The sequence below is a fragment of the Aulonocara stuartgranti genome (genome assembly GCF_965226115.1).
Source record: "Aulonocara stuartgranti genome assembly, chromosome: 15".
NCBI classification, from domain to species: domain Eukaryota; kingdom Metazoa; phylum Chordata; class Actinopteri; order Cichliformes; family Cichlidae; genus Aulonocara; species Aulonocara stuartgranti.
This window is the reverse complement of record NC_138951.1, coordinates 22,827,794-22,843,488: the sequence shown is the minus strand read 5'-3', so window position 1 is coordinate 22,843,488 and position 15,695 is coordinate 22,827,794. Positions and strand designations below refer to the sequence as shown.

The following is a 15,695-nucleotide window of genomic DNA, read 5'->3' as shown; positions in this document are numbered from 1 at the left end:
TACACCGCACTGTCCCCATAGCTGATTTAGCATCTACTGTGACATAAGATTGACCTTGTGGGTGAAACACTTCAGGTAACATGGTAAATGAATGGCAATGAGTATGTTGGGGTCCTGGGTCATTTTGACCTAGCACTCTCAGTTTTGTTGCGTTTCTGTATCATGCTAAGATCATTTGTCATTCTAAGGAGTTATTCTTTGTTGTTCGGTTTAGTTGATTGGATTTCCCCTTGTGTCTTTACCCCCTGTGTCTCCCTCTGTGTATTGGAGTTCTGGTGCCTTATTTTCCCTCCTTGTGTTTTATTCCATGTTTCCCCAACCCATCATGTCTGTGCTCTCCCTCGTGCTCCTCAGTGTTCTCTCTCCCCCTCCAGTCTGCCTCTCTGTGTATTTCCTGTTTTACTTTGAAAGTCTGTGTCTTACGTTAGTGCATTCTGCTTTGCTTCCTTGTCTCTTTGTGCCCAATCAGTTCTAGCTGTGTTGCCACCTGTTCCTCATTCCCTCATGTTCCCGTCTGTGTATTCAGTGTGTGTCATCTTGTGCTCATTGCTGGTTCGTCTGTGTTGTTTCCCCAAGTCTCCCTGCGTCTCTGTTTAAAGGTTTCTGGTATGTTTTTGTTAGTTTTTCCAGTTTAGGTTATCTTAGTGTAGCCAGGTGGAAGGTCAGTATTATGGGACATGCCACTGGATGGCGCTGTTTCTTTTGGGGTACCTCTGAGAGCGCAAGAGATGATGATGGGGATCTACAGAGACATTCACGGAAGTGCTAGCTTGCATTGGTGTAATGTGGGTGTGCAATGCCCACAATGTAATCACGACGGTTTTTCGCTGCGTGATCTGTTTGAAACGCAAAGTGTGGAACAGTTAAAGCACCAGAAGTGTCTGCAACCGACTTCAACCATTCATCTCAGAGGGATCTGTATTCCGTTTTTCTACTGGATTAATGCACTGTATGTATTTGAGTTCACACTTGTATTATAATATCTCCGTGGGTAAGAGGGAAAATGTACCTTTGTTAACTGTTTAATCTTGGCTCTGTCTTTCAGCAGGAGAAGCCACTACAATTATTTTTGCACTGCTGAGATTTTGTTTCTGGATGGGTTTATATCAGTCACACATTGACGCTAGACATCTTTGAGTTACAGATGCTGACAAAGTTGAGAAAATAACCTGCAGTAGCAGTGGGTTACCAGTGCACAAAGCTGTTACTGGATAAGAAATAAATGCATTTATTTTTACAACCTTTTTATTTCCAGCGCTTACTTTATCATTCAGATTAAAAGAACCCCAAAGATAATCTGTGTTCTGGGCTGGTTAATTTAGCCAGGCTACGTTCTGCACATGCTATCACCACTGCTGTTTCTACCCTCACCATAAAAATGAATCTTGCATCAGAAGCAGAAGCCTGCATCTTGGGTCCTAATCAGTGTTGGTCAAGTTACTTGAAAAAAGTAATCAGATTACAATAATGCGTTACTTCTATCTCTGCTGTACTCTCCCTCCTTGCAAACAAAACAGTATGCGTTGGGTGGATGAGACAGGAAGTGTGCTGTGGGACAGAGATGTGAAGAACACTGGACGCACGTGTGTTTCTCTTCTGACTGTGAAGCTTCAGAGTGGCAACAAGAAAAGATACACCTGCCAGTTTGAAGATAACAATACTGTGAAGATAGAAGCTCACTGCACACCTGTCCTCATAGGTAGGATTTGTATAACAATTAGATCAGTTTGACCCATGACATTTGAACTCCTAGTATAAATAATAATTTGGATTTTTACAGCAGTTAAAGTTATTTAAATACTTTGACTAAAAGATATCAAATTTATAAAGAAATATTTTGAACTGTGTGTTCTCTAGGTACCCCAGATCGGTCTCCTCTGAACTACATCACGTGGGCTCTTCGCTTTGTAGGACTCACAGTGATGATTGTAATCACGGTTCTTGTGATCAGACACAAAGGTGAGACAATTCAGATCAGTAATGAGACAGATTACCAACAAAAAGACCTTTGAATTTATTCAGTGCTCTTGTTTTAGGAAGGAAAAAGCCACCTGAAGACACGAATGTGAGTTAAAAAAAAACCTGAATTTTAAACACACAGGCTTTCTGTGGCTCACGAGTTGGGAGTTCACCTTGTAATCGGAAGGTTGCCGGTTCGAGCCCCAGCTTGGACAGTCTCGGTCGTTGTGTCCTTGGGCAAGACATTTCACCCATTGCCTACTGATGGTGGTCAGAGGGCCCGGTGGCGCCAGTGTCCGGCAGCCTCGCCTCTGTCAGTGCGCCACAGGGTGGCTGTGGCTACAATGTAGCTGCCATCACCAGTGTGTGAATGTGTGGATGACTGGATGTGTAAAGCGCCTTGGGGTCCTTAGGGACTAGTAAAGCGCTATATAAATACAGGCCATTTACCATTTTTACCATTTCTAATATAAAGACTTTAAATGGCACAGAAAAACATAATCTGTATGTTTACAATTTAATCTGCCATGATGCTTCATCGCAAATGTTTATAGGATTACTGGGTAGTTTTTTTTTTTATTATCTTGTTGCCCCAAATAAGTCTAGAGCGTTGTGTACTTTTTTTTTTCCATTATGCACCAGAAACAAACAGATAAACAAATAAACAAGTAAACAAATTAAAAAAATCATATTCAATCTAATTTAATTTATATATCGTAAAATCACAACGGCAATCACCTCAAGATGGTTTGTATTCAAAGGTAAAGACCCTACAACAACTAGAGAGAAAACCCCAATGATCAAACAACCTCTTTGAAAAACGCGCTTGGCTACAGTGGGAAGGAAAAACTCCCTTTCAAGAGGAAGAAGCCTCAGACAGAACCAGTCTCAGGGAGGGGCAACAATCTGCTGAGACCAGTCTGTGACCCAGCTGATCTCAACTGATCGTTGTGTCCCTGTCACACACTTATTTCTCAGCTCTTTGGGAGATTTTTTTCTTTCTGCTGTAAATGGCAGGAAACACTATGACCTCATTTTTGGTTGCCATAATTATTTTTCTTCAGTGGCAGCAGAACATGTTTTTAAGACTTCAGAAATGCTCACAGTTAATTTAAATCTTTAAGTGATAGTGAAATAGCCATTAGTAAGTAAAGTTAAAAAAAACTAACAGTTGTATGTAAAGCATTACTGTCTCCATTCAAAAACAATCTCATACTGTGAGCAGACATGCAGATACTGCAGCTAAGCATCTGGTGCATGCACCTCAAAGGTCAAGTGCTCTGTTTCCTGCACTCTTTAGCTGGGCTAAAAAAGATTTTCCAAAAACCTAAGACAACTATTTCCTCCTGTGTACTACACCTGTTATGGAGGACATCTTAACCTGAGTCTCCCAAAATTATCTGACATTTGTGTGAAAATTGCTTAACGATGGCAGTAGTACTAGTACTAGTAGTACTGTGAAATTATGTAAATGTGCTACCCTCAGTCTCCACCAGTGTGATCATTGCTAGCTAATTTAAACTAGCTAAGGATACCTTTTAGATGACCTAGTATTTTATTTTAAATATAATTAAATTTTGATCTCAATGAGTTTCCCTTGACGATTTACCTGTGTTGTTTTTCGCAGGTACATTATGTTGGTGACCGTGATGATGACACAGTGAACTATGAAAATGTGAGAAACAGGACAGCTGATCGTGAACTGGACTGAACGTCAGAGCACCACCTTCTGTTAACCAGAACAAAAATGAATCTTTGTTTTTAATTAGATTTTTCTATTTTAAAAAATAATATCGTTCACTTTCCCCATAAGTTTTTTTTTAATGCTTCATAATCTCATGACATCTTTTTGAATATTGACCAAACTACGTATAACAATATTGCTTGCGTAACAAAATATTGCTTATATGAGCAATGTCCTGAAATCAGGTTTCGTCATTTTCAGTCGAATTTGTGTTGCACTTACTGCAAATAATATGCTTCAAAACAAGGAAGTTCTCACTTTCCTATTTTGTAATCTGTTGTTCTCTTGCATTTCGTTTGAAAGTTTACCTCTCCACCTGTGTTCAATCAGCCAGTCACTCACCGACCATACACTTTGTTGTTATGGTTGTTATTACCATACTCTTTGTTTAAAAGTAAGCAGCGACTGTGTCCTGCACTGCTTCTGAAGTCCTGCTTTGGACTGTGGACCCTGTTTTGGACGGTCACAACCTAAATAAGTTCACCACTAAAATAATGCCCCCCCCCCCCCCCCCCCCCCCACACACACACACACACACACACAGGGGAAATTTCATCAGCCCTGTAGTTCTGTAGCCTTCTTTCTTTTCTGACTGTGAAGCATCAGAATGGACACGATAATAGATACACCTGTAAATTTGGTGAGGAAAAACCATGGGACGATAGGATCTTGCTACCCACATGTCATCAAAAACACAATTGGAATGAGGTTTTTGCAAATGAAGATTCAAATAGTGCATATGATGCATTCTTATCAACTGTAATTTCACTATATGAAAAACATTGCCCTTTAATGAAAATCACTAGAAAGCATCACAGATCAAATAAGCCATGGATCACAAAGGGGATAGAAGATGCATGTAAAAAGAAAAATAATCTATATAAGAGATTCATAAAACAGAGGACAAAAGATGCTGAAATAAAGTACAAGTTATATAAAAATAGATTAGTAAATATTATAAGAACAAGTAAGAAAGAATATTACCACAAATTATTGGAGCAAAGTAGAAGTAACACACAAGAAACATGGAGGATATTAAACAGTCTAATCAAAAAGGGCTCAAAAAATAAGAATTATCCAGATTATTTTAAAAAAGATAAAGATATTGTGCTTGATAAAACTAAAGACATTGCAAATGAATTTAATGATTTCTTTGTAAATGTTGGCTTTAATTTAGCAAAAGAAATTCCAGAGTCAAGAAATAATAACGACCTAAATAAACATATTACTCAGAATGTGTCCTCCATGTTTATTGGTGCTGTAACTCATAGAGAAATAATTAACATTGTGAAGACATTTAAAAATAAAAAGTCCACTGACTGTTTTGGTATTGACATGATATTAGTTAAAAGTATTATAGAATATATAGTGCAACCTTTCGCATACATTTGTAATCTGTCCTTTCAAACTGGTGTGTTTCCCTCACAAATGAAAATAGCAAAAGTTATTCCAATCCATAAAAACGGAGAGAGATGTCAGTTTACCAATTATAGGCCAATATCACTACTCCCACAGTTCTCAAAAATTTTAGAAAAGTTATTTGTTAATAGACTTGATAAATATATTGAGAAGCATAATCTCCTAAGTGATAACCAATATGGCTTTAGAGTGAAAAGGTCCACTTCAATGGCAGTGATGGAACTTGTTGAAGGGATATCTAATGCAATAGATAATAAGGAATATACTGTTGGTGTTTTTATAGACTTAAAAAAGGCGTTTGATACAATTGATCATTCTATATTAATGAATAAACTCGAGAGATATGGCATAAGAGGGATAGCATACAAGTGGATGAAAAGTTACCTGGATGAAAGATATCAATATGTCGAATTCAATAATGTAAAATCTAAGCAGTTGAAGGTAACTTGTGGTGTTCCTCAGGGCTCTGTGCTGGGCCCTAAATTATTTATATTATATATAAATGACATATGTAGTGTTTCCAAACTGTTAAAATGTGTATTGTTTGCTGATGATACGACTCTGTACTGCTCAGGTAAAAACTTAGAACAGCTTCTGACTACAGCGGAAAAGGAGTTAAATATATTAAAAAACTGGTTTGATGTAAATAAGTTATCATTAAATATAAAGAAAACAAAATTGATTATTTTTGGCACTAGACAAGTGAAAAATGTATCTAAAATAAGGGTTAATGGAATTGAAATTGAAAGAGTGTACGAAAATAAATTTCTTGGAGTGATAATTGATGATAAGCTGAGTTGGAAGTCTCATATAAACCACGTGAAAACAAAAATGTCAAAAACCATTGCTATTCTCTATAAAACAAAGCATGTCCTGAACAAAAAATCATTATACACACTTTATTGTACTCTGTTGCTTCCATATATGACTTACTGTCTGGAGATATGGGGTAATGCATATAAAACGAACACTCTTCATATTTTCAAGTTACAAAAAAGAGCTATAAGAATTATAAACCAATCAAACTATATAGAACCAACTAACATTTTGTTTATTAATCTGAATACCCTGAAATTTTATGATTTAGTTGAATATAAAATGGCACAGATAATGTATAAAGCACAAAATAACTTGCTTTGCCCCAGTACTCAGAAGCTGTTCAAAGTCAGAGAGAGTCAATATGACTTAAGGGGAACAGATTTCTTTAAGAAAAACAAGATGAGGACAAATATAAAGCAGAGATGTGTTTCTGTTAGAGGAGTTAACCTGTGGAATAGTTATGACAGTGATTTAAAAAGGTGTAGTTCATTTTCCTTGTTTAAAAACATGTTTAAAAATAGAGTATTAGAAAAATATATATATCAAGAATGAAGAGAACAAAAAGGAGAAAAAAAACAACAACCTCTTGATTCTTTACTTTGATGTAGTTACTTATCTAAGGTGGAAAGTTTTTTTTTCTTTGTTTTGTTTGTTTGTTTGTTTGTTTGTTTGTTTGTTTGTTTGTTTGGTTTTTGCTTTGTTTTATTATTTTCTTCAAGCCCTGTGTACAGGAGCTGCATACAAAAAGATATTTTGTGAAAAGGGTTGGCGTAATAAGCAAATGCTTCAGCCAATACCTTTTGATTAGCCTTGTCTCATGCTTTCTTTCTTTATGGTAGATTTTTGTTCTGTTTTCACTGTTTTTTGTTTTTTTCTCACTGTTTTCACTGAGATTTGAATTTGAATGCTAATCAATAAAATCAAATCAAATCAAATCATGGCCAGGATTATTTTAAAAAATTAATTAACCTAAGATATGCAAATTCAGTGTGGAGTTTTACTCTAGTCTCCAAGTGCTTTATTGGCTACAATAGTACAAGGAAAAGAGATGTATGAAAAAAAAATGTTTCAGCGATCATTGCAGCGATCAGGCCAAACCAGTACGGTTTTCATCCATCTAATTAAGGTGAATTTTTTTAAGCTGTGTTTGCAGGCACAGATGTTACATAATCCAAGTTCTTTTAAAATAATGTTGGTGGTTTGTGATGATGTCAAAGAGGAAATGGAAGCATCAGACAGACCATCGGCAGAGAAAAGCCTCATAACGTTTGCGCGCTGACAGAACGGCACAGAATGGTCCTGCTTACATTTATTCTAATTCTTGTGCTTCAGTGTGAAGGTAAAGCCTCCTTTATTTTTATTGCTTACTTTGATAACCACTTTGATAGCTTCATACAAGTTTTTTTTGTTACTTGTTAAAATTAGTCAATATTTCGGAAGACAGAATTGTGGCATGAGCGTGAGTTCAGTTTGGAAACAAATTTAAACTTGATTTGTGATCTTCTGACAAATCCAAAGCCATTTCAGTATAATACAAAGAAATCTTTGGACATTGAATGATTCTAAAAAGAAAAAAAAGGGGGGGGGACAAACCTCTTGCACTCAGTTTATTAATTTTTTTGTTTGAAGATGACCATGTGTGCTATATACACATTTTTCTGAATGTGCTCTTTTCTTTGCAGTGGGGGTCAGTGAAACCAAACACGTCTTGTATCTAACACCTGGAAATGATGTCATTATGCCCTGTGACAATGTGCCTGATACATGCTCCATGGTTATCTGGGCTTACAGCAAACATGAGTCTCAGACAATAAATATGGTTCATAATGGAATTGTTGAGAAGAACTCAGCTCAAGCTGACAGACTGAGTCTGCACAGTAACTGTTCACTGAGTATTAACAACATCACTGCAGAGGATGCCGGTCAATACTTCTGTCGGCCTGAGGGGAACGCTGATCAGGACACAACTGTGGACCTAAATATTTTGACCAGTGAGTATTTAGACTTCCATGGACTTCCATATATCCATATCTGTGAATGACACCGTACATTAAGCATTAAACACACCCATTATCACCACACTTACTATTATACAGCATTGATTTCCCTCTACACGTGTCATGTAATTGAATGTATCACCTTCTTGGGCAATTAAAATTCTCGTGTTGAAACATGGAGACAGGTCCTTAAATGAAAAGAGTTTTTATTTCATTGGATGAGAGCAGTAAATCTGGCCATGGCTTATGTATTCATTTCAAATTTTATATTCTAAATTAGTAAAACTACTATTAGATAATCACTTATTTAAGCTATTAAAATACCAAGAGAAAAATAGAACTTATTTGTAATGTCTCATAAGGTTTCTCACATTTAGGAAGATAATCCAGATGTTTTGAACTTGCATAACTGTTTTCACTCGTGTTCTCTGCTCAGTTTCAGCATTTCCATCAGACACTGATCCAAAGGACGATGGAAACGTCACGTTAGAGTGCTCTCTGTTTAGATACTATCCCTCTCCTTGTAAAGAAAACAGTATGCGTTGGGTGGATGAGACAGGAAGTGTGCTGTGGGACAGAGATGTCAAGAACACTGGACACACGTGTGTTTCTCTTCTGACTGTGAAGCTTCAGAGTGGCAACAAGAAAAGATACACCTGCCAGTTTGAAGATAACAATACTGTGAAGATAGAAGCTCACTACACACCTGTCCTCATAGGTAGGATAACATCAATAAGAAAAGTAAATTAAGATAAGATGGGATATAAGAGTGAGTTACATACTTTTTAATGACTTTTGAAAGACTTTTAATGCTGACTACTTTGAATCCTCTGACAGATTCCACCCCAAACAAGGCTTTCATCATCATTGGTGCTGTGATGCTGGTGCTGGTGGTTGCCGTCATCGCTGCTGTTTTCATCAAATACAGGAGGCGTGCTAAAGTGACAGAGGGTTAGTAATTATAGTACATATAAATGTGGTCATTCTTGGGTCATCTACTTATCATCTAGTTCATCTAATATTATTATTACTATTATATATTATTACAAGAGCTCTATCCCATTTTGAGCAATCTGCAATAATTGCAGCTTAATGTTAACTTGTGAAAATGCTACATTTTCACTGCGGTTACTTCAGTCTAATATACTTTGCACTGGAAAATTGATTTAAGAAGCTCTACATTGTGATTATTGATTCTACTTTTTCTTCCAGACATTCAAAAACCCACCCAACCCAAACATGTAAGTATATTGATACACACTATATATGATATGTTTTCACATATAACAGAAATACCTTTGTTTAATATTAATATAACCTTTACAAATGAACTTTTTTCTTACACATTATTGCCACTGATCACTCGGAAAATTGCAACATGCTGACCGTGCCACAGTATATGATGACAATGTGTTCTTCCCTTTTCTTGTTTAGAATGAGGAAATACTTCAAGGAGTCTTGGGCCAGCTGATCTCGGTAAATAGTTCATGTATCTATAATAAATATAGTAATGAACATAGTAATAAATTAAATTATTATTTATATAATTCATTGGCTTAATTTGCTGTCTAAAGTATTCCAGTTAAACCTGGATTCATCAGATTACTGTGTATGCTGAACCCGAATACGGTATTCGGAGAGGCACAAATAACGTGTTTTTTTACGAATACTTATTTCGAACAAATACTTTAAAAATATATTTGTATTCGGGAACAAGAAAAACTTTATATCAAAAAGCTGAGTTTCCTTATGAAACCGCTGTGCATGACTGGATGAGTGAGTGACGTGTGACTGACACAGGCTGCTCCACACAACTACAGAGACAGTTCGGCTGAGCGAAAAAAGACTGAACTGCATCACTATTCTTGTTGAATAGATTTTTTTGTACCTTAACTGGGTTCCGGACGCTGTTTATAACTTTCGCGAAGATCGGGAGACTATTCCATTACGCTGCATTACTGACGACTGCAGTCTTCGTTCTGTTTACATAGCTCTGTTAGCTCGGTCATTTACAAATAGGCTGTTGACAGAGTAACGTTAACGTTCGGTTAAAAGGTTAGAACAATGCTTGTGTAGTTGTGTCGAATTTTATGCATTTGTGGAAACATTTTACAATCAGTACTGTAGGTGAAACCAAAGCGATATGTAATGTGTGCAAAAGTCAAATCGACAGATATATCAAACATCTGTCAACATCTGCTATGCATAATCACATGCATTTAAAGCATCCTCTCTTGGTACTGTCTTCATTATATTAAATTATTAAAACCAGGACACTACATCCATCTGTTATTTAAAGTCTGTATGTATAGAGAGGGGAAAAAATACATACCTGTGACTAAGTGGACAGGTGCACTTTGCAGCAGTTTAAAGCTGGTTTGAGATGCAATGAGTAACTGAGGAACAACAATTACTTTTTTTTGGCACAATGGCATAATAACCTCAGCCTGCTTGTAATTCCTCTTCTCTGACTTCACTGGTTTTAGTGGACGTTTTAAAAGGGTTTTTTGGTTAGTTTCACCCTTTTATACAGAATTTTACTAAAATAAGAGTAAAGCCAAAATCAAGTCTTTATTTGAAAGTTAACATTTAGTTTTTGAGACTATGTTTGATCATCATGTGTCTGAAATAGAACCTAAAGTAGTTTTCATTCATGTCTTTGCTTTTTGAACCACTGTGTTTGCTTTCAGGATGAGCCAGAGAGCAGCATCACCTATGCTACTATTGACCACACTGATCAAAATGCCTCACTGAGGAAAACTGTAACTATTGTTTTTTTGTTTTTTACTTATATTCCATTTTAAAATTACTTGTGGGCTATATAACAGTTGTAGATTCATGTTTTATTCATTAACCCATTTGATTTGAATCAGTGAATTTTTTGAGAAACAAAAAAAGCAAAAAAAAAAAAAAAAATCTACTCTCTAGTGTCTGTGAAGGTTCTCAGTCATCCAGGTCATCTTTGCAAGCTCCTTTGACTCTACTCTCTAGTGTTTGTTATGGTCTGAATTATTTAAATCCTTTAATTTTCTGTTATACAGGTTAAAAAGGAGGAAGCGGTGACTTATTCTGCAGTGAAGACAAAGGTAGAAAGTGACCCCAGCGGCTTCTACAGTATCATCAGCTAAACTTACCAAAAATAAATATGTAAAAAATAAAACATCTCATAATGTCACTGCTTTTATTTAAGCTTGCTGTTGTCAGAGATAAACATAACCCTACATCTTTGTCAGCTTCAAGTACATACAAACATGAAATATGGCAACATTACCGTAAAATACATGAGTTCATCCAACTAAAGAAGTAAAAAGTTGTTTTTGTATAATTGTGTGTGAGTGTTTTTGACATGTTATTTAATTTTTTAGTTTAAGTCATCCATAAATTAAATTGTTCTCCTCATGGTCCTGGGTATTTGACCTAGGTGTTTGAGCTTGGTTGACTTGTTCTTGATTTTTGCAGAATATTGAGTTTCCGATGTTCAGTGTAGAGTGCCTCTGTTACTTAAGTTCTAGTTCTTAGTTCCTGTTTAAATTAATTCCTTCTCCGTCTTTACTCGGGTTGTCCTCCTCAGCGTCCACAGTGTGTAGTCAGTCATGTCAGAATCATAGAACTATGAGGAGGAATAACAATTAGATGTCCAAATGGGGAAACAAGTCAACAAGTCCAGATTCAAAACAACTGATTTTATTTTTAGGTTAAGCTTAAGGTGCTGATAAAAATATATAGGAAAAAGAAAAAGGGGAGATGGCAGTCCCAAAATGGCAATAAACAAAGGAAACAGAAATAACAAACTATGCAAAGAAAAATTTTGCACTAGCAACAGTTCCTCACAACTGAACCACAACACAGTACTCAGCTGGGTAAATGATACTGATGTATATTTTAATTTTGGAAGACTGTCAGAGCAAATAAATCAAACAGCCTGTTAGCAGTGTCTTTCATTGAAAGCACTTGCGTGTAGTCTATTTGCAGACACGGATGTGAAGAAATCCAAACTCATGACAGAATGGGTGGCGTGTGATGGGCTCAAAGACAAAACAGCAGCAACATAAAGATAGAGAAATACCTCACAGTGTGTGCCTGCTGACAGGGAATGGTGCAGAATGGCTCTTTGGAAATTATTTCTGGTTTTTGTGCTTCAGTTTGAAGGTAAATCTGCTTTTTTTTCATGATGCTAGGCCAAAATAAAAGGTTGTTTTGTGTTTCTTCAGTTTGTCACCGTGGGTCTGCATTTGGGTCCTCTATCCTGCAATGCCATGACAGTTTATGTTAAATTTCTTTGAATAATTTTGCAGAAATGATAAAGAGATGCCACTTTCATAAGCTTCAGTAACAGTTTTTAAAAAGTAGCCAGTATTTGGGAGAAAAAAAAGAATAGTAATAATGACTGAGTTATATTTGGAGTGATTCTCAATTTTATGTAGAATTTATTTTTAATTAGTCTTGATTTTGGATTACATGAGATGTACAGTAAAGTTAGATATCATTGAAAGTTATTCATATAAGAACTCATGCACTATGTATGCATGTTGCAAATGTTAAGGTCTACGTTCATTATTTGTTTAGTTGCATTTGCATTGTTGCCTCACAGCAAGAAAGTCCTGAGTTCAATTCCACCATCAGGCTGGGGTCTTTCTGTGTGGAGTTTGAATACTCTGGCTTCCTCCCACAGTCCATAGACATGCAGTTCGGTTAACTGGTCACTTTAAATTGCCCATAGGTGTGAATGGTTGTCTGTCTCTCTGTGTTAACCCTGATGGTGACCACTCCAGGGTGTACCCTGCCTCTCACCCTAAGACAGCTGGGATGGGCTCCTGCTACCCTGAAAAGGACGGGTGAGCGGGGAAGAGGATGGATGATGCGTGTCATTCATCACAGAAACTTTCCTTTCCTTTGCAGCAGGAATCAGTGGTGAACCATACTTTCTCTATCACAGACCAGGAAATTATGTCATTTTGCCCTGTGACAAGGCGCCTGATACGTGCTCCATGGTTACCTGGTTTTACAACAGAGAGCCATCTCAGACAACACAGGTGGTTTATCATGGAGATGTTAAGAACTCAACCCAAGCTGCCAGACTAAGTCTTCACAGTGACTGCTCTCTGTGCATCAACAACATCACTACTGAGGATGCTGGTGTTTACAACTGTCGGCCTGAGGGGACCACTGGCCAGGACACAACTGTCTATCTAAATATTTTGACTAGTGAGTACTTGAACATAAATGATTTGGGTCTTTGCAGAGTATCATGGTCATTAATATCCTTTAAAAAAAAAAAAAAAAATCTCTGAGGCCCTTTCCCTCAAAAACAAATTTGTGCATGACACTCCGCACTAAGGATTAAACATCCATCATCCCCACAGGCTCTGTGAGGGATCCAGCCTTGATTTTAATCCATCATTAGGCATATTTGGAGTAACTGAATGAATCCATTTTGGTGGAGTCTGAGCTTTAACTCGATATGCCTATGCAATAAAAGGAGCAAGATTTTACAGTAACATCTGGATGAAAGTTACATATATTCAATGTGCAAAAGTACTTTTTCTACAGGACAATCACTCAGTAAACCTGTGACAGTAAGAAGAAATTACAGAACTTGCATTTAAATTCACATTCCACTTTTTTCTTAATGCTGAGGTAACTGTCGTCACTCATTTTCAGTTTCAGCATCTCCATCAAACCCCGACCTACAGATGAATGGAAACATCACATTAAAGTGCTCTTTGTTCAGACTCAGTAGCCTCCCTTGTGACGAGATAAGCATCCGCTGGGTGGATGACACAGGAACTGTGCTGCTTAATAAAGTCAGATACACTGGACGCACATGCATTTCACTTCTAACAGTGAAGCTTCACAGTGACCACAACAAACGATACACCTGCCAGATTGTTGAGGAAAACAATGTGAAGATGGAAACTCACTACACACCAGTCTTCATAGGTAGGTTATATATAACGATTAGATGATTTTTACCTATTAAACACTGATGAACAGAGTCCACAGATTCCATAGCTCATTACACACCTCTAGGTAGAATAAATAAGCTGGTTAATTCTACCTAATATGTGCAAGTCGCTGCTATAAATACATTTTTAAAAAGGCAAATTGCCTTAGATTTGAAAAGACAATAAGTTCTATCGGTGACGAGGGGAAAACCACCATGGTAACTTGTGGGTTGGAAATTAAAGTCTGGCCAGTTCAGGGTTCAAGGACACCACACTCAGGGTTGTCATAGGTCTTGTGGTAGTGGGCTCCATGCTCCGACCTGGGAGTGTAACTGTCAGTCTTTTCCCACCCAAGCCTGCTGCCTTCCATCAGGTTGGCCACCACCTAAAATTGTGATTCAAAGAAAAAGACAAAAAGACAGTAGAAGCCAGACCAGGTTAAAACGATAGTAGTGTTTTGGTCCACAGCTGAAACCAAGGTTTCAAAGCAGCTTCTTCTAAACTCTACATCGCTCTTCTTTTTACCTTCCAGGGTGTCCTAATTTTCAAACAATTTGTAACGTCATTGGCAGATCTTACCAACATACAGGACCAGGTCTGAATCAAACTCTAATTAATGTTTTGGTCTGGTGAATCCCTTGCTATAGGAGGTGATTAAAAAAAGCATTTAAGACTTCTTTCCTTAGTATTTGAAGAATTCAAATAGCTTTTAACCTGTCCAGGATGAACCCCGCCTCTCACCCTATGGCAGCTAGGATTGGCTCAAACCCCTCCACAATGATGACTTGGATAAGAAAACAGATTGATAGAATAGCTCTAATAATCACATTCCAGTTAGGAACATTCAAGAAAAATTGACTGTTATAATGTACCTCTGGAGTACAGTGTAGTCTCCACTCTTACAGAAAATAAAGGCATACAATAACTTATATAGAAAAAAACCCCCAACCCAATGTTTAGGGAAATGGCCTCTTTTATTCCACAGTGCTGCATTTTGTAAAAATAACTTTGAGTCCTACTTTAGTTTCCAAATATTCAAACGCTGAAATGCATGAAGAAATACTGTGAACCATGTGCTTTGTGCAGACTTTAGAGAGTCCATGGACCAGTCTCCGCTGAGCTATGCCATGTGGCATCTTCGCATGGCAGCACTGATCCTAATGATTGTCATCACTATTTTAGTCATCAGATACACAGGTGAGCCAATTCAGATTACACATAATAACTATAATTACTGAAAGTATACGTTTGAATTAAATTGCTGCTCTTTTTTTAAGGAAACAGAAAGCTTCTTGAAGAGAGCAACGTGAGTTTAAAACGATCTTGTTTTAAATGTTATGTAGGATTTTTTCAATAAACAGTACACAGTAAGTGGCTCTGATAAGCAGATTTCATGTATACACAATTTGTCAGTGTGAACTGGCTAGTTTGAAACCTCGGAGGAACTAAAATAGCTTGTAAGACAGATGATGAGAAAGTTGGTTCACCGTGAGTTACCATTAATATAAAGCTGTTTTCACACCTGCATGGCAGTATTGAATTTTTCTAGGACTTACCTGATAAAGATGCATGTGAAAACATAAATGTCCTAAACAGTTAGACTGGACTTTAATCTTTAACCTGCCAGATCCTTGGTAACAATTATGTGAAGTATAATGAATCCTCAAGTTATTACTTCAGTGGCCACCCGAGTTTCCCTTAAACATCTGCTTGTGTGCTTTTTACAGGTCCATTATGTTGGTGACTGCGATGATGGCACAGTGATCTATGAAAATGTGGCAAGTCTGGCTGACTCTGAACTGCATTGAACTT

At 37.0% G+C, this 15,695-nt stretch overlaps 2 protein-coding genes across 3 annotated transcripts; both read left to right on the top strand.

Annotated features, from left to right (window-relative positions):
* Positions 1-256: 256 nt before the first annotated feature.
* Positions 257-4,148, top strand: LOC309688643 (uncharacterized protein). Its single transcript, XM_082504521.1, has 5 exons — positions 257-949; positions 1,518-1,699; positions 1,858-1,959; positions 2,037-2,065; positions 3,587-4,148. Exons 1-5 carry the CDS (start codon positions 678-680, stop codon positions 3,668-3,670), a joined length of 669 nt encoding a protein of 222 aa, XP_082360647.1. The 5' UTR covers positions 257-677; the 3' UTR covers positions 3,671-4,148.
* Positions 3,601-11,161, top strand: LOC309688642 (uncharacterized protein). Of its 2 annotated transcripts, none has more exons than XM_082504520.1 (8): positions 3,601-3,634; positions 7,624-7,932; positions 8,375-8,656; positions 8,776-8,889; positions 9,151-9,179; positions 9,373-9,414; positions 10,629-10,700; positions 10,980-11,161. In XM_082504520.1, the coding sequence occupies exons 2-8, from the start codon at positions 7,680-7,682 to the stop codon at positions 11,064-11,066; spliced, it is 879 nt and encodes a 292-aa protein (XP_082360646.1). In that variant the 5' UTR covers positions 3,601-3,634; positions 7,624-7,679; the 3' UTR covers positions 11,067-11,161. The 2 variants fall into 2 exon arrangements, with proteins under 2 accessions (XP_082360646.1, XP_082360645.1); XM_082504519.1 differs by lacking the exon at positions 3,601-3,634 and adding an exon at positions 6,614-7,280.
* The last annotated feature ends 4,534 nt before the right edge of the window (positions 11,162-15,695 follow it).

Coding starts and splice junctions, on each gene's coding strand:
- LOC309688642 (XM_082504519.1), top strand. CDS start 7,235: ATGGTCCTGCTTACATTTATTCTAATTCTTGTGCTTCAGTGTGAAG. Junction 9,180..9,372: donor AACCCACCCAACCCAAACAT/GTAAGTATATTG, acceptor TTTCTTGTTTAG/AATGAGGAAATACTTCAAGG. Junction 10,701..10,979: donor ATGCCTCACTGAGGAAAACT/GTAACTATTGTT, acceptor TCTGTTATACAG/GTTAAAAAGGAGGAAGCGGT.
- LOC309688643 (XM_082504521.1), top strand. CDS start 678: ATGCCACTGGATGGCGCTGTTTCTTTTGGGGTACCTCTGAGAGCGCAA. Junction 1,960..2,036: donor TCTTGTGATCAGACACAAAG/GTGAGACAATTC, acceptor CTCTTGTTTTAG/GAAGGAAAAAGCCACCTGAA. Junction 2,066..3,586: donor AGCCACCTGAAGACACGAAT/GTGAGTTAAAAA, acceptor TGTTTTTCGCAG/GTACATTATGTTGGTGACCG.